The sequence below is a fragment of the Diabrotica virgifera genome, chromosome 9, assembly GCF_917563875.1.
Source record: "Diabrotica virgifera virgifera chromosome 9, PGI_DIABVI_V3a".
NCBI lineage: Eukaryota > Metazoa > Arthropoda > Insecta > Coleoptera > Chrysomelidae > Diabrotica > Diabrotica virgifera.
In genome coordinates, this window is record NC_065451.1 from 14,368,065 (window position 1) to 14,387,541 (window position 19,477).

The window sequence follows — 19,477 nt, forward strand, 5'->3', positions numbered from 1 at the left end:
GGAAAAGTCACAGAAGTCGTCAGAACAGTTAAAAATCGAAAACTTGAACATTTTGGCCATGTTATGCGACACCCAGAGATATAATATACTCCATTTAATAATACAAGGCAAGGTAGACGGAAGAAGAGGGCCAGGTCGAAGAAGAACGTCATGGCTTAAAAACCTGAGAGAATGGTATAACAGATCCTCTGCATCCCTTTTCCGAGCTGCCGTTAACAAAATGTCTATAGCCAATTTGATAGCCAACGTTCGATAATCGAGCACGGCACATGAGGAAGAAGAAGAAGGAAAAATGTATAAATTTTAACAGGTCGAGGAATTTGAATATTTAGGAACTACATTTTCGTGTAAACCAAGTACAGACTGTCAGGAAATCATTGCATGTATCCACTCTATAGAATCCTCAGAAGCAAGAAAAAATCCAAAGCAGCTAAATTAAGAATGTAGAAAACTGTAATAAGACCAATAGTTACGTATTCCTCATAAACTTGAACCAAGACAAAAACTGGGTGATCAATGTTAAAAGTATGGGAAAGAAAAATACTTTGAAGGGTATTTGGTGGAAAAATGATAAACAATCAGTGGACACGAAGAACAAACAAAGAGTTAGAAGAATTATACAGGGTGTTAATAAATAAGTATGAAAAACTTTAAGGGGTAATTCTACATAAAAAAATAATGACAGTGAAATTTTTATTTCAAACTACCAGTTTATTTATTGCTCTAAGACCGGTTCAGCGATGCAAATGAAATTTGGTGGGTTTTAAGAGGTAGTTATTGCGCATTTTTTGACATACAGTTAAGAATTTTGTATTCATCATTGGCGCGCATACGGGTAATAGTCTGAATTTTTAAAAGAAAAAAATAGTACGCCACTGAGATATTTCAAATTAACAATTATTTTTAAATTCCACGTTTAATTTTTGACAAAAAACCTTTTTTGCCTTTTTTTTTCATATGGTGCACCGTTTTTATGCAGAAAAATAAAACATTTTGATGCGTACTTTTCATTTCTTAATACATTATCAAGAACTATCTAATATAATAATAAACTAGAACAATAACAGAAAATATTACTAATACGATTTTAACTAGGTGCAAAGCTGCAAGAAATGTTTAAAATGATCTACTTTCCAGGTAACAGAAGAATTTTATATTCATCATTGGCGCGCGTACGGGTATTGGTCTGAATTTTTTTAAGAAAAAAATAGTACGCCTCTGAGATATGTCAAACCAAAAATCATTTCTGAATTCCTCGTTCAATTTACGACAAAAAATCTTTCCTGCCTTTTTTTCATACGAGGCGACGTTTTTATACAAAAAAATAAAACATCTTAACGCTTACAAATTATTCGAGGTAGATTCCATAATGGTAGGGGAGCCCAAGCGGGGATTTTTGCAGTTACTCGAGCGCTTCAGATTAGCATATGGGAGAAACCTGGTACCCTGCAGATGTACCTCTACCATATATTGGCTCTTAACACAGGGGTGTTCGTTAAGGGTGGCCCGAAAAAAAAATCTATCCTTAAAAATACTCGAAATTGTCAGATAAGATAAGGTAAGTTAAGTACATGCAAAAGAGTGTATATTTCAAAAATCTGACGATTTGGGCGGGGCGTAAGGAAATGGGTGAGTCACAAAGTTTCACAAGAAAAAAGCGAATATTTCGCGAAATAAATGACAGATCGAAAAACTAAAAAATAAGTGCTCAATATATTTTAAAAATCTATCGAATGATACCAAACACGACTTCCCACGGAGAGGGGTGGGGGGTAAATTTAATATTTTAAATACGAATCCCGCGATATTTCGCGAAATGAACATCAGATCGAAAAACTGTAAAATACACTTATTCGATACTTTTAAAAAATCTATCGAATGGAACCAAACACGACCCCCAAGGAGGTGGGGTGAGGGGATACTTTAAAATCTTAAATAGAAGGCCCCATTTTTTATTGCAGATTTGGATTCCTTACGTAAAAATAAGTAACTTTTATTCGAAACATTTTTTCGAATTATGGATAGATGGCGTTATAATCGGAAAAAACGATTATTGGAAATGGAAAATTAAATTAAAAAATGGCAAGCGCCCACTAAAATGGAAAATTTTACTTAATTTTTTTTTGGTTTTAGGACCAACTCTTCACAACCCAATAGGTCCCCATAACGCTAGAGTGACTGCACATTTAGCATACTTTGCTCCCCTACCATAATATGCATAGAAAATTTCAAATACTTTGTAAACGTTAAGATATTTTATTTTTTTGTACAAAAATGGCGCCTCATATGAAAAAAAGACCAAAACGATTTTTGTCGTAAATTGAACGAGGAATTCAAAAATGATTTTTAATTGGACATATCTCAGTGGCGTACTATTTTTTTCTTTAAAAAATTCCGGCCATTAACAGTACGCGCGTCAATGGTGAATATAAAATTACTCTGTCACCTTTAAAGGAGGTAATTTTGAACATTTGTTGTAGCCTTTCACATAGTTAAAATCTTTTTAGAAATATTTTCTGTTATTGTTCTAGTTTGGCATTATTATATTGGAGAGTTCTTGATAATGTATTACGAAATGAAAAATACGCGCGAAGGAGTTTTATTTTTTTGCATAAAAATGATGCACCATATGAAAAAAGACAAGAAAGGTTTTTATCATAAATTAAACGTGCAATACAAAAATAATTTTTAATTTGAAATATCTCAGTGGCGTACTATTTTTTTCATTAATAAAATTCAGACCATTACCCGTAGGCGCGCCAATGATGAATTGTTATTTGTTTGCCAAAAAATGCGCAATAACTATCTCTTAAACCCCACCAAATTTAATTTTCATAGCTTAAATTAAAAGGTGTTAGAGCAATAAAAGAATTCGCAGTTTGTAAGAAAAATTGCAACACCCCGTATCTTGGAAACGAAGCATTTGCGGACATACGTTTATCGAGCAAACTGTCATTATTTTTTCATGTAGAATTACCCCTTAAAGTTTTTCATACTTATTTACTAACACCCTGTATAAAGAGGCTAATATAATTGCAGTAGTAAGAACACAAAGATGGTTAGGATATGTCCAAGTTAGAATGCCAAAAATCTTGTTAGGCGCGCTACAATAGATAGTAAAAAGAGAAGACAAAGGCCTATGACAAGATGGAGTCATGAAGTTAATGGCGGCCTGAGATATCTCAATGTAAGCTACTGGAAAGTAGCCATGGAATGGTGAAATATTTGAAATTTGTTGAATAAAAAACTATTTGCCGAGTCTGAACTCTCCATTGAAAAACAATATCTTGGTGTAAGTGAAAGGTGGAAGAAATAGTATTTGTGCCGAATGTGCAAGAGGCCTGTACAGGATTTATATTAGCATTCAAAAATAACAGCAATTCATATCGATTTAATTTTTAAAGGTCTTAAACAAACATTATTGTTTATAGTAAAATAACTAGGTGACATTTATTTCACAATGTAGGCCAATCGGTTCGAGAACACCTCAGTCAGCGATTTTGATATTATGAGTATTTCACGGTCACAATCGTGTCGTCAAAATCATAACAAAACAATTACGAGTTTATTTATAGATACGGAAAAAGTATTGCACATATCATGATTTATTCATCATTCATTATTTAGACATGAAGTAGTTAGAATATAGACTTTGCCCACCAACTCGTTACTGGTATATTTAGTTGACAAATAAATACTTGTTTGGTAAATAGTGTTTTACAAATCAACGCCCTCGTCGGGGGTAACAACCCCAACCACCATATGGCGATGCTGCCAGGATCGATTCATATCGATTTAATTTTTAAATGCTAATATAAATCCTGTACAGGCCTGTCAAGAGGTGCAAAAGAAATAAATGTCGCATAAAGAAAGATAGCCAAGGAATGTATTATCATTATCATTGAAAAAATTTGTGTAAACATCTAAGTTGAATTATCAAAAATAAAAAAATCACAAGTGAATCAGAGTTTAAAACTATTTTTATCACTATGATCACTGGTACCAACCATAAATAATGACTATTGCTAATCAACATTAATTTTGAGAATCAAATCTTTCAGGATCTTCCAACCTCAAAATCGGCACCTCTTGGTTAACAAAAGAAACATCCTGCGGTGTCAAAAACACAAACTGCAGCTGAGTTTTGGATTTAGCGTGGTGTAGAAGAATGTCAATGACTTTGATACGGTTCAACTTATCCATATAAACGTCGAACTCGTCTAGAATATAAAAAGGTAGCTCCATGCATTGCCACAATGCGTAGAGGAAAGCAACCATGGAAAACGACCTCTCCCCACCAGACAAATTAGCTGTTGTTGTTTGTCCTTGAGAACCGTGTTGAGGAATGACTATATCCCGTTTTTTCTCTGCAATGTTGATCTCCAAAGTTCCTTTAATCTGATGATGTTTTAGTATCGTCTCGAAAGAGGATTTCATAAACGGAACAGCAAATATATTAACTTCATAAAACGGAAAGTTTAAATCAAAAGATAAAGGTGAATCGAAATAACTTAATAACTCGCATTGACCTGGGTAACAAGATTTTTATAATATTCTTGTAGGAATTTCAAATATATTCTAATGGACTCTACCTTTAACTCACATTTGGGTTGTTTTCAAAATACGGCTCGAAGGACCATGAAGGCTTTAGCCCAGTTGTATACTAGAACCTATCCCAGCTAGAACAGAGTACTTAACTACTTAGAAAGAGAGCCTTCTTTTTATTCTACATTCTTATTAGGCAATTCTGCTTGTTTGTGTTTCCTCGGATCATTGAAAAAAATTATATAAAAATATGTATAGGTTCAATTCTTAAAATTAAACAAAATCACAAGTGAATCAGAGTTTAAAACTACTTTTATCAATATGATCACTGGTACCAACTATAATTAATGGTCTATACAATATTAATTTTGAGAATCGAACCTTTCAGGATCTTCCAACCTCAAAATCGGCACCTCTTGGTTAACAAAAGACACATCCTGGGGCGTCAAAAACACAAACTGCAGCTGAGGTTTGGATTGAGCGTGGTGTAGAAGAATATCAATGACTTTGGTACGGTTCAACTTATCCATATAAACGTCGAACTCGTCTAGAATATAAAAAGGCAGCTCCATGCATTGCCACAAGGCGTAGAGGAAAGCAACCGTGGAAAACGACCTCTCCCCACCAGACAAATTAGCTGTTGTTGTTTGTCCTTGAGAACCGTGTTGAGGAATGACTATCAGATCCAGTTTCTTCTCTGCGATGTTGATTTCCAAAGTTCCTTTAAACTGTCGATGTTTTAGTATCTTCTCGAAAGAACATTTCATAAACGTAACAAAATAAGCTTCGGTTAGCTTGTAGTGCTTCTTTCTTCGGTCCACTGCTCGACTTAGTTCGTTCAAGTCGTCGTTGAGGCTCTCCATTATAGCTACGGACTTCTTGTACTTGTCTGAAAGTGTATTGTGTTTGTCCACAACGTCAGTTAGATTCTCGGCTTCGCTTTCAATGCTGGAAATCTTATTCTTCACGTCGTTAATTTCTTTTGCAATGGCCTGTACTCTTCTCAATTCCTCTAGACGATCTCCTATGGCTAATGCCTCTCCAGTACACTTCTCTAAATCGTTTTGCTTTTGCCTGATATCTGGCATTGCAGACTCTATTCTCGATTCGTAATCTTTGATCCTTTTTTTATCGAATTCTCCATTGGTCGACATATCTTTTTGTTTGCTTCGTATTTCTCGAATTTCATCGTTGACAGATCTTATTCTTGCCTCCAATTGTTTGACTGATTTGGTTAGATCGGAGGTCCTATTTCCTTCTTCGTTAATGTTTTGCTTGACGGCTCGGATTTCCTCATTGATTCGTTCTAATTCTGCCTGCTTTTGGTTGATCGTTCGTCGGCATTCGTCCATCTCTTGTTCCAGAAATTGAACGTTTTGTACTTCCGGTTCCACGCTGGAATTCAGCTCTTCGAGTTGTCTTCTTATTTGAGCTCTGGCTGTGTTCACATCTTTTACTTTCTTCTCCAACTCGTTCCTCCTAAGCATCTGCAAAAAAGTGTTCAATCAGCATAAGTTTTCAGAAATATCAGAAAATACAAGATCAGAGTGGGTTCCGTTCTGGCAGATCTCCTGTTGATAATATATTTCTGGACCTCGGAGGTAAACTGCCCTATGTCATTTCTTGTGTTTAGCGTGTGTTTGCAACAAAGTTTAGAGCACTTAGGATGTCAATAAAAATCTGATATATCCCATAATTGGTTGAAAGACAATATAACCATATTTTACTGAATATAAATGGTGATTCATTTGGAGGTACTTTTTTAAAAAAGAAAATACAATGAAAAAATTAATTTTATTTGAAAATCTTTATTATCGTAAAAAAGAACCATTCTTTACAATTACTTCTTAAAGATAATTTCTTTCAAATGTTGACCATGACTGCGGTTAAGACGGTTCATTCTGAAAGTCTAATTCTCGATGACGCGTTCGAGCTTTTCGATTGGTATTTGTCCAGTGATTCGAGTAATCCTGGCCTCCAATGCCTCAATCGTATCCGGTTTATTCATGTAGACTTTGGACTTGAGGTAGCCCCAGAGGAAAACGACTAGACGTGTGATGTCACAGGATACGGGCGGCCAAGTCACTGGTCCGAAGCGTATTGCTCACCTAACCGTTTTCTCAGTAAAACCATGCTTTCACGGGATGTATGGCAGTTGGCGCCATATTTTTGGAACCAAATGCCACTTAAACTACGAACTTCAATTTCTGGTACCAAATAATCAGTTATCATGGCGCGATAATGGTCTCCATTCACAGTAACATCCTGGCCGGTCCAATACATGGACCGACGATGACACCGGCCCATAAACCACACCAAACAGTGTTTTTTTCTGAATGTATTGGCAACTCTTGAACGTCTTTGGGTTGCTCATCAACCCAAATATGGGCATTTGGTTTATTCACGTCCTCATTAAGCCAAAAACAGGCCTCATCGGAAAACATTTTTTTTTGCTCTAAGCGCCCGAAACATTCCTCATTGAACGCCTATTTTCGTAATACAGCTAAATAATTTCTAGACGTTGTGCCGAGATAAGTCTTTCTAGGATGAAATGTCAAACAATACTGAATAAGAAAGCAACTTTAGGTGATACCATTCATACACGATATCCCAACAAATCCTCACCAAAAAAAGTACCTCTAAATGAATCACCCTTTATAATCAATTTGTATAATCCAACTAATAAAATAAGTGGATTAAAGTAACTTATTCAAAACAACACAATGTCGACATAATGTAGTTTACCTCCGAGGTCCAGATTTGTACTTCAACAAATTATAGAGAAAAGAACAGCCAGAAATTGACCGACTCTTTTAGTGTTCATTGACTTACAGAAAGCCCATGATAGAGTACCCTTAAAACGATTATTTGAAATATTTATGAACGCAGGCCTAAGTAATGCATACATCAACATATATCGAACATGTAGATAAATGCAAAAAGTGTCATTAAAATTTCCTGTCACAAAAGACTTGAGGCAAGGATGTTCTTTATCTCCAACTCTATTCAAAATCAAGGAGGATTAAACAACTGTATAATATCGGCAAAGCTGTAAGTGAAACAATAAATTAAAGATGAAACTTTATTTCTCTAACTACACACTCCACCCGGGAGGCCTTAAAATGCTACCGATTGACGGAGCCTTACTGCGACTGGTTTAACTGTTAAATTGATAATCATTGATGAGACTACATGTTGATTGTTTCAAGTGAATCGAAGGAATGCATTTAAAGGCACATCTTGACTGGTTGAATTGACTCGAATGAATAATTCTAATGTATACTCTTTCTTAGCGGCAAGATGCATTGGGTCATGGCCCACGCGACCAAAGAACAAAGGTTTTTATTTAGTCAGCAAAATTAGTGTGCCCTAGCCAAAAATATTGTTTATAATTTGCAATAATTAAACTAAATTAGCAGGTAGTACCTGTAATTATACAAAAACAATTGCGTTCATGTGATATACAGGGTGATAAAAAGATTGTTTAATATCGGATATGAAAATAGAATGTTTGAGATTAAACACAACTGAAGGAGAAAATGTACTGGGATGGGAACAAGTACATAACAAATCTTTTCTTCATACACGATCAAGGAATTATGGCAAACGATGAGGAAGACGTGGATTGTATGACTCGAAAGTTAACCAAAGAATACGAAAATTGGGGACTCACCATCAACATTAACCAAAACGGAATATCTTAAAATAAATGACGAATAAAGAGACCTACAACTCTCGATTAGAGATATAAAAAAATCGACGCATTTAAATACTTAGAGACAGTGATAGTGAAGGAAGGAACATCGAAACGGGACATTCAGCAGAAAATATAACAAGGTCGAAATGTGGTACAGATACTAAACTCATTACTTTGGTCTCCTAAAATTAATTTACAATCAAAAATGACAATCTACAAGTCGGTTGTAAAGTAATTTTGATGTACGGATATGAATGTTGGCAAATGACGATAAAAGAGAAGTGGAAGTGGTAGAAATGGACTATCCAAGAAGAGCATGTCGGATATCCAAACTAGATCACATCCGAAATGAAGAAATAAGGAGTCGCACAAAAAGGATTTACAATACCGTAGATACAATAGAATCAGAACAACTTTTATAAATAACTTAAGCTTAACAGCTGGCATTGACTTGGGTAACTCGAAGATTTTAATATTATTCTTGTTGGAATTTCACATAGATTCTAACGGATACTACCTTTAGCTCAAATTATATACTGTACTGTGTAAAAAATATACACTCACCGGCACAAAATTCCGCCACCCAAAATTTTTGATTAAGTTTGACAATTTATAACGTTATTATTTGTACTAAGATTTTTAAGATTCTTGTATCAGTTTGTAAGTACATGTTTTCATGTCGTTTGCTATTATTCCGGTAACAAAAATTTTTTGCTTAGATGGCATTATAAGGGGGTGAATGGAAGCGTTGTATTTTGTCCTAACTTTAAAAAATTGTGTGGAAAAATTGGAGGGCTGATTTTGTTACATGCTCCTTTTGTATTATCCTGGAGGTATCCCTAAGATTTTGTTTTTTGAATTATCCGAATATCTCTTTTCTTTTAATAGCTGTAAATAAAAACACTGCTTTAAAGGTTTACTTAATTAAAAATATTAAACGCACTAAAATTAAGAACACAAAACAAAATTAACAACAATTCAATTCAATAGCGGATATGTCCACCTCTCGCAGCAACGACTGCTCGCAATCTATTTGGCATCGAATAAAGATGTGTTATCCTTGCCTGGGGAATAGCCCGATATTCCTCTACCAGGGCCATAACTGTACCAAATTTTCTGGAGGCCTAGGAGACGGTGAATAGCTATTTTTAAGTCACCCATAAATTCTCAATAGGATTTAGATCTGGGCTGCATGCGGGCCATTATAATCTTATCAATCCAACCTCAATTTAAGATATTTATGTTTATGAGTAAATTAGTGTCTTTAGGATATCTATTAGGAATGTCTCCAGGATAATACACAAGAAGTATGTAAAAAAATCAGCCCTCCAATTTTTCTACAGAATTTTTTAAAGTTAGTAGAAAATACCATCTAACAAAAAATTTTTGTTACCGAAATCATACCAAACGACACCAAAACATGTACCTATAAACTGATGCAAGAATCTTGAAAATCAGAGTACAAATAATAAAGTTATAAATTGTCAAACTTAATCAAAAATTTTGTGTGGCGGAATTTTGTGCCGGTGAGTGTATATAGGTATATTAGCTTACCCGTTCTCTCATAGTAGCTCTATGTTCCTGCAATTCCTGAACTTTAGCGGCAAACTTATTCTCCAACTGCTTGATGTTTTGCTGCAACTGCTGGGTGGCTTCTTTGGTGTCGACTTGCAGAAATTTGGCCCGATGGTATGATGATGCGTATGATTTATAGTTCGGATCGGGATAATACTTATCACCTTTAATGGTAACCCCTTGATTGCAGTTTCTAGGTACGTTCCTTCTGTCAGACAGTAGCTCCTGAGCTCTGGTGTCAGAAGGTATCAGCAGAATATTCTCCGGACTGCTGTTGTCGACGATGGCGTTGGATACGACGGGGTCGTCGATCTCGATGGCGTTGTACAAACTCTTGCAATCGGAAGGCTCAACGACCAAGTGAGCGGAAACATTATGTTTCTTCGAAATAAATTTGGAAGTTATAATCTGAGGGTGGTTACTCTTTCCTAGCACCCTATTGAAGATTTCTCGAAGGCGCTGATTGTCTTCTTTATTATCGACCACAAAGGCACCAAGAAGGGAAGGTGTGAGATGTCCTAAAAAAATATTACAATATTGAGTTCTTTACCTACCAAGTAATAGTATAAGACAGACAGGGGATTTCCCTACATGTTGTGCACCCAAGTTAGAAAGAAGGAGGAACGCCAAGTAGAAAATGAAGGGAAAGAAGAAGAAATTAAGTTCAACATACATCTACAGCAAGAAGAATCTATAAATCACCTTCTCCAGATGAGGGTTGACCAGAAATTACGGAAGTTTGGTTTCAGCAAAGTTCGAGTATGTAAAATACAGCACTAGAAGGTTCAGAACTCGAGAAAAGAAATACTCAACACAAAGTAAAATAAACGAAGAAGCCAAGAAATGTATTGAAGAAAAGAAAATTCTATATATGAAAAGTAGGAACACCTAATCGCCAGAAGACATCATCATTAACATCATGGTATCTACATTCCTAGCACAGTATTTCTGTCCTCGTTGGACTCTTCCGATTCATTTGTCACAGGGAATCAGTCAGTATTAACATTTTGATTTTACAATTGGTTGTGTGACTTGGCGTCTTCTACAATATCTCTCCATTCTTTCCTTTTTTGCTTATGGTTATCCATTATCTAGCTCACATCTTCTTAAGGTCCTCAATTATCTGGTTATCCCATCTCCTTTCTGTCTTCCTGATATGATCTCCATTTGGTGATTTTCTTGATAACTGCTTCTGCATTTCTCCTTTCTATATGTCCCATTCATCTGAGTCCCTATGCCTTGATAAATATGACGATGTCTTCCCCTTTCAAAAGTTCTCTTACTTCGTAGTTCATCTGTTTTCTAAGTTCATTATTACCTTAGTTTAGTGGGCCTGCTATCCTCCGAATGATTTTTATCTCTGCGATCCTCAATATTCCCCTTTCTGTGTCAGACACATTACTTCAGCACCATGTGATTAATGGTCTAATTGCTTCAGTTTAGTATTCTGAGTAAGCTTCTTATCTTTGTGGAAGTTGTTGTATTTCCTATAGGTTCTGATCCCTCCCAGGTTTCTTTCATTGATTACTATGTTTCTATCATTAGTTCCATTAACTGAGACATCAAGATATTTAACGTGTTCTACCTTTTCAAACTCATAATTGCCATTTAATCTCGTCACATTAACTGTATTTTTTCCTGAGCATATTAGATATTTTGTTTTATTTTTATTATTGTCAAACCCCTTTTGGATGCTTCCTTGCACAACTTCGCAAAATATTAGGATCGAAAACTTCATCTTTTAATTGCCAGATGACGCTAGTCACCTAATATTTTCACTTCAGTTGCAATGGGTGGGAAAATCTCTCAGTGCTGATCAATTGGGGTATGGAGAACAAGCCTACGTTCTCTCCGATGAGGCTCCAATACGAGCCGAAAATCGTGATTCAGAGGACTGGACTGCACTCCGTATTCTAATTGAAAAGTAAGATTGTTTTGCCTTCGCATTGCAACTGAATTAAAAATAAAATTTTTATTTTATGTTTAGGTTTCTGCTAATCAATGCTATGTTGTTAGCGTACTCTACAAGATGTGACGTCGATTTTATAAATTGTACCTTTTATTTCGGTAGCTCTTATCGTTCCTTCTATAGCAACATTAAAAAATAGTGATGCTAAAAGAAACTCGCCCCGTCGTACTCCAGTTGCTATTTCATTGTCATTTTTAGCCCAGTAAAATGAACGGGAAATACGGCGATACCGTGTAATTTTAAGGGGCAGCACCGAATTGCATGAAAATTAGGATTTAGGCTCTACTGACCCTCCACTTCAAAGTTGAATTTGTGTCGTTGGTTGCTTTTTATTTTTTAGGGGAGGAAACAACCCCTATTATAAAAAAATCGTATAATTGTAAATTAAAGCGGGTAGTTGATCCAAATCATATTTTAATAAAATGAATGAATGTCAATTAACATGAAATAACATAGTTTAAGATTTTATCACAGTTTAACCCTTAAATTTCACCCCCTAGAATAGTTACAATTCAAACAAATAATGTAATTGAATACCATGTCGTTACTGATTTGCATTCAAATTTGGATTTAGGTTATACTTCCCTTTAATTTTAAAATTTGAATACTGCCGTTAGTTGATTTTTATTTTTTAGGGGTCAAAACTACCCCTATGATAAAAAAATCATATAATTGTAAATTCAAGCAATTTGGAATTATCTAATTATACGGTCACATTAAACTTAGATTCCTTTACTGATTAAATTTTTTGCCACATAATTTCTACCGTTATAAAAATTACCCCTTGCGAAGAAATTCGAATAGTTGCATTGTGTATACAGTGTTGGCCAAAGAAAACAGTCCACCTTGATATTTGGCAGTATTTATTAGATTTTAACGAAATGACGATACAGGTTGATTTTTGATCTAATGGGGACACATTTTTACGGTACATACATCTGTCATTTGTCAACCCCCTCCCTTCCACTTCCCCCACCCCTTATCTTTAAATAGGGAATAGGACTCGTGTGGTAGCGTATTTGAAAGGTTATTCAACTCTCCATTCAGTAATGTTAACATTAACATAATTACGGAGTTCAATTGCTTGAATTATAAATTATAAATTCGATGACTAAAATGATACTGCCAATATTTATGAGTTGCGTTGCTTCGACAACTTTATTGGAAGATAGTCCTTTCCTCTGTAAATCAACTTTAACTTTTGTAGTAAAAATTGTAGTATTTGATCAAAATTCTCGTGTTAGTAATCTCATAAGTCACGAGGGAAAAACCAGGAAAATAAACCTTATTATACTAACCCGGCATGGTAAGTATTTGGCCTTACATTTAGTTTACTCTCAAAATTCACTACAAACTCTGATTTTATATGTAAGTTATTTTAAAATATAAATGTATCCTCGATATGTTATGGACTTACAACGAAATGACAAAAACCATAGATAAATATCTTTTAAACTATCTCATATAATAGTACAAAATCCTTTATTTTAAGAGAAAAGACATCAAGGAGAATCCAAAAATGCAAAAATATACAGAGTATTTCATTTAAAAAAACATAGGTTTGTGTCACCCTGTCAATACGAGTGGCCCTGTATATTTGAAAATATATTTAGGGTATGGTCCTATCTGTGCCCCAACTTTATCTAAATAACTTTTTTCGTATCTCTTACTACAAACGAGTAATTGAACTTCCTCGCACTAATGCCCCATCCTGTATGTGGTTGGTTTTTTACTCATAACTAAGTTACTTTTTAAGCTATAAAGTGTTAAAAAAAACCAATTTGTAGGTTTTTCTAAGGGCAATAAGAATACTTAAATATATTTTTTTAATCCCTTTTTTTTTAAAGAGTTTGTGTTAAAAGGGCTTGAACGAGTTACTAATCACCAATGTATGCAAATTTTGAACAGCCATATCTTACCCAATTTTTATCTTACATAAAATTTAAAAAAAGGAGTGTTTATGCGAGTAAAAACTATATTTTTTTACTGTTTGAGTTTTTTCGTAACACTAATACTTTTGAAGTTATTTTGAAAAGAGTGTAATTTTTCCAAAATTAAAAAAAAAGTTTTTTTAATATAAAACCAAATTTTTCCAAAAATAAGCACTTCAAACCGGTCAAACTTACAGATCATATTAGCAATACATATATAAAGTAAATGGTAAAGCAGTAACGATTAATTTCATTTGGCATGTTAAATAGGGGGAGATTTTCACGACTTATTATATATAAAAAAAAACGGGCCAACTTTATTTTGAGCGTAACTCGCATAATTTTGACGCTACAAACTTTTATGAAAAAGAAAAATAAATATATTTTTAGACACTTTAAAAGAGTATTTATGAGTTTTCTGCGAAAAGTGCTTCATTTTTTGGTTACTTCAGCTTGAAACATTCGATTCGGAATTATACGAGTAAGAACGTATTTTTCATGATATACAACTTTGCTCCTTCTGGGTTTATAGTCCAAGTGAATACACCATTTTGTTCCTTTTTTTTACAGGCTATATTTTTTCTAAGAATATTTTTTTCGACAAAGTACTTACTTTTTTAGTTATTTGCGAAACACTGCCAGAAAACGTGTTTTTTTTTGTTGAAAAATGCACATTTTCACTCGCAAATAACTCGAAAAGTATTAAAGCAATTAAAAAACCTTATAGAACAAAAGTTGCTTAGAATTAGTCAATTTATCCATTTTCAGACTTATTTTAAACATATGTTTTTTCATCCCCGAGAAGAGGTAAATTTCAACCCCCCAAGTAAAAGCAACCAACGGCACAATTTCAACTTTGAAATATAGGGTAAGTAGAACCTAAATCCAAATTTTCAAGCAAATCCGTCTTGCCCCTGAAAATTACACGCCAAACCGGTCATTTACTGGGCTATTTCGTAAGCTTTGAGTTTTTTTGAGATATCTAGGTTTTTCATGTCGTCTACTAGGTCGGGTCTTATTAGGCTGTCAACCCCAGAAGACATCCAAAAGTAAAAAGAGCAAAATAGAGAAATAAAATTAAGAAGGGCAAAAGAAAAATACAGTACATCCTGCCACATCCGGACTGTTCTGCTCTCCGCATCTACCGAAATCTACTGAGGAAGGCATTTCGGCTGTTGGATAACGCACTCTCTCATCCCGACCCAAAAGAACTAAAAGATAGCGAAATAAAGTGTCTTTTTGCCCCCAAATGTGACATCCCTCTGTAAGTCTATAGATCAAGATAGTATAGAATCTATAAAACGCGTCTATCGATGAAAGTTATTGACGGCGTTGATTACTGGAATGTATGAAGGAGAAAAAGTTTTTAGAGACTATAAAAGAAGTAGTGGTCTTGATATCCGGATTTTTTCATATCCGGATCGGTCTGTCGCCACATTGATCCGGATATGGCAGGTTTTACTGTAAATAATATTTCTTACCGTATCGCTTTGCTTTGCTGTAATAATCAGGAGCATGAAAATCTAAATCGTGGAAAAAATTGAAACCCTAAAGGAAAAATACCAACGAAAAGTCTAAATAAAATAAGTATCAGAAGAAGAGTCGGAAGATTACTATAAAGAACAATGTTTTTTTGTTAATCCGGACCTGGATTTCTATTGTGATTAGTAATAAGTGGGTCGTTTGGGATTTGAATGAGGATGATTTTAATGAATAAATACAGTGTGATTCTAAAGTTATTGATTCAGAAAGACATGAGTAAAATCGATAAATACCCTGTATCTGAGTTATAAAAACTGTTAGAGCAAATAAATGTGATCTAGAACCGCTTATGCATTAAGTATCTCCGTTTACCACAGAAACACCCTGTATCTGAATCATATATAAAAAAAATCATGTAAATACTCACCCTCTACAGCAACCGTCCATCTTTTATCTTTTATTTTAATATAGGAACCTAGAGGACCCCTTGGTTCTTGCCGAAAATTCCTTATGTTCTGCTGTATCATCTTCTTGATGCCGGGCATATCTCTACCATACAACAACAACGTATTCCCAGACTCTGAACTTAACGCATTTAAATTTTCCTTTTCGTTATTCATATTTCTATCAATTTCACGAATTTCTTCTTTAATGGCTGTCTCTTCGTTTTCTTTATGAGAAAGGTCACCCCTGATCTGAAACAAATCGTTTTTGGCGGTTTCTAAGTGGTCGTCCATACCTTTCAATTTAGTTTGAAGACCGTCAAGGGTTTTTATTCTCTCCATCTTTCTTTTCTCAACTTTGGACATGTTTTCTTTAGACGCTGCGATATCTTTTTCTAAAGAAGCAATATCAGAATTTTTGTTTTGTATCGAAGTCGAAATTTGGTGTTTTGATCTCTTTTTAGCTGAAAGATCCCTTTGCATGTCATCTATTTTAGACTGAATGTCATTTAGTGGCTCTTTTAAAATATTTAACTGTGCCTCTAATTCCTTCTTCTCTGTTTCTTTTCCCTGTATGTTTTTTGTGAAACTATTCAACTCTGCTAATCTTTTCTCTGATGTATTTTGGAAATTTGCAAGTTTTTCATTTAGGGCATCAACATTCTTTTGTAGGTTTTCTAATTCATCTTCGATGTCTCTAACCTTTGCCCACATTAGTTCTCTATGTAGCAATTCCTTCTGATCTTTTAACGATAATATAGACTTGTGATTTTCTATTTTTCTTTTCAAACTCTTAATCTCTTCTTGAAGTTTACGAAATGCTTCAGTTTTCTCTCTCATTACCCTCTCAGACTCTTTCTTATTAGTTTGTATTTTTTTGTACTCTATTTCAAGCGTTTCTAATTTAGTAGCCTTCACGAATAGCGTATACTTATTTTTAGGGTTACTACTGCTTAGAAAATTCCTAGAGGTATCTTGGTTCAATATACATATAGGATTATCTACTTGAATGTTCAAATTTATTGTTATGTTGTGAACTTCGCTAGCTTGTGTAGATATTATTTCACCATTGGCGGAGCGTACCTTATAACTGCCTCCCCCATTGGCGTTTAAAGTTCGAATTACATGGATAGCATCACCATAGACGCTTTGCCTATAAGCCATAGGTCCTTCATTGCAAATTTCAATTTCTATGCTAGCCGAAGGTTTTCCTGCTTTGACGAACCCTTTAGCACTACTACCTCTATTAGTAAGCGTAGCTCTACCTCCAAGGCCTAGAACCAATGCTGTTAAGATAGCACTTTTTCCACTGCCGTTTCTACCAGTCACAAAAATTATATTCTCAAATTTAACTTCTAAATGAGAGTGGCACATGAAATTTTTTAGAATCATGCAGTTTATGGTTCCGGCACGTCTTTCGCATGTACGTTCGGCCACTTTGGACTTTTTGGTTGCCACAGCATTTTGGGTCTCGTCTCCAGAGAGCTGGCTGAATGGTTTTCTTTTCCTGGACGACATCCTTGTGAGATTCACTGTTAATATCCTGAAAGAAATAGGATCAAATATGAGACTGCACAGAAATAAGTTAAAAAAAGTTAGGAAAAGGTTAGGAAATAAAAAATTATAGTGGCTTCTGAAATTTTGTTAGAGTTTGAATTTTGCAATCTGACCTTACTAATAATCGAAACTAAGGATCTAGGTGTGATCCTTGACTCCGCCCTTAGCTATAAATCACACATTTCCAGTACAATACAGAAGTCTATGAAGATGCTTGGCTTTAGGCCCCAAGGGGCAATTGTTCGAAGATTTAAATTTAAACGAAATTTTCAAAACAGTGCAGCCGTATTGGAAAAGGACTAGTTAACACAAATGGAAAAAATATTGCTGTCAACGTAGGAAGTTTAGAAGTTCCTGAAAAACATAATAATATTTTAATTGGCGATAACTTGGTGAGTGTGTTCCATGTTAATGTTCAATGTTTAGCAAATAAAATAGAAATGATTGATTTATTTTTGTTGGAATTTAACTTTGACGTTGTCTGCTTCTCAGAGCACTGGCAGAGTGAAGCAAATCTCAGATACATAAATATCGATAGGTATTTACTTGCTAGCAGTTTCTGTAGGAAGAATAAAAAGAACGGTGGTACTGTAATCTATGTTAAAAACACTTTAAAATTTGAAGCTATAAACTGCGATAGTTTTAATATTGAACAAACATCTGAATTTTGTGGAATTTTTCTTCAAGATATTAACACTGTTGTATTGGTAGTGTATAGATCTAGTAAATGTAACGATTTTAAGTCTTTTTTCAAAAATTTTGAAAATATATTGGATCACATTATGAGGCCAAATTTGAATGTAGTAATTTTGGGAGATTTTAATATCAATTTTAAAGGAAAAACGCCAAACATTAGTGAATTGACTTCTATAACATCATCTTTTGGTATAAAACAAACAATTTATGACTATACTCGAGTTACTGCTACATCTGCCACTTGTATAGACAATATTATGACAAATTTTGAAGAAAATCAGTTTCAGACAAATGTCCTTGAACCTTCTTTTTCAGACCATCGCGGACAGTATATTAATTTAATCAAATCATCAAATAAATTAAAATCAAGTGTTTGCATTAGAGCCTTTACACTCGAAGGTATTTTAAAAATGAGAAACTTTTTATCAGAGTTGGACTGGAACATTTTTGATAGTGATTTTGATGTAGATTGCTTAGCAACGTTTTTTAATAGATAATTATAATTATGCAGTATCTCATTATTTTCCACTAAAAACATTGTTTATTAAAAATAAAAAAATGTCCTGTAAATTGGTTTAAGGCTATGGGTACATAATTCACAAATATTTTACGTGTATCCCTACTTTTTTTGTCTTTACACGGCAAATTAGGTGTAGTAAAATTCACACTAGGATTCCAGACCTGATCGTGTTACCAGCAACTGGTTTTATAAACAGCTCTGAAATAATATTAGTAAAAATCGTTAATTAACAAGTTAAAATTACTACTAAAGTGATAATAGTGATTATTTAAGTGCAGGAAATCATACGTGAGTAAAGAAAACTCTCATTTTGTTTGATTGCATGATAATAAACTGACCATTGTTCTGACTAACCTAACAATTCGGTTAGAATAAAAAGAGCAATTATCAAAATCTGGTTATTCGTCAACTTTTAAATAAAACAGGTCCGTACTCAGCCAAATTAATGAAACCGAAAAATCGAAAACGACCAAAATGAATAATAATAACAGCAATGGTATTATTGATACTGATAACTCACCAAACACTAAAAAATATTCTACAGCATTGACTCATTCACCAATAACTTATCCAAGCAAAGAACAGGGAATTATCTTTTCTGCAATAGAGGGCCTCAAACTACAAGATTACTTATTAGAACTCGACCAATTGTAGATCCAAAAAACATTATATTTTCATCCAAGATTTCAAACAACCGTGTTTGTGTATACTTATCAAGTAAATCAGTGGTAGACAAATTTTTAAAAGAACATAATTCTATTAAAATTAATAACACAGTAATACCAGTAAGAAAGCTAGTTACCCCATCACAAAGACTTGTTCTATCCAACGTAAGTCCCACAATTCCACATAATTTATTGGAAACCAAGTTAAAAACTATTGGATTACAGCTAATGTCACCTATCACATTCTTACGAATTGGAGCACCTGATCCAGCGTATAGTCACATACTTAGTTTTCGAAGGCAGGTGTACATATCTCCTCCAGAAGATAATTTCCAAATTCCCGAAGTATTAGAAATTTATCATGATGACTTAACATATCACATCTAATCCTACGACC

The 19,477-nt window shown here is 34.2% G+C and overlaps 1 protein-coding gene across 4 annotated transcripts in view; it reads right to left on the reverse strand.

Annotated features, from left to right (window-relative positions):
* Positions 1-2,328: 2,328 nt before the first annotated feature.
* Positions 2,329-19,477, reverse strand: part of LOC114330674 (structural maintenance of chromosomes protein 6) — a 29,582-nt gene continuing 12,433 nt past the window's right edge. For 3 of the 4 annotated variants that reach the window (XM_028280082.2, XM_028280083.2, XM_028280081.2), the window contains exons 2-4: positions 15,627-17,185; positions 9,797-10,335; positions 4,789-6,032 (exon numbers count right to left, since the gene is read on the reverse strand). In XM_028280082.2, coding sequence (XP_028135883.2) covers positions 4,908-6,032; positions 9,797-10,335; positions 15,627-17,160 — 3,198 coding nt within the window. In that variant the 5' untranslated portion in view covers positions 17,161-17,185 and the 3' untranslated portion in view covers positions 4,789-4,907. Of the gene's footprint in view, positions 4,289-4,788; positions 6,033-9,796; positions 10,336-15,626; positions 17,186-19,477 lie in introns of those variants that run through there. The other variant, XM_050661676.1, reaches the window with a different exon arrangement.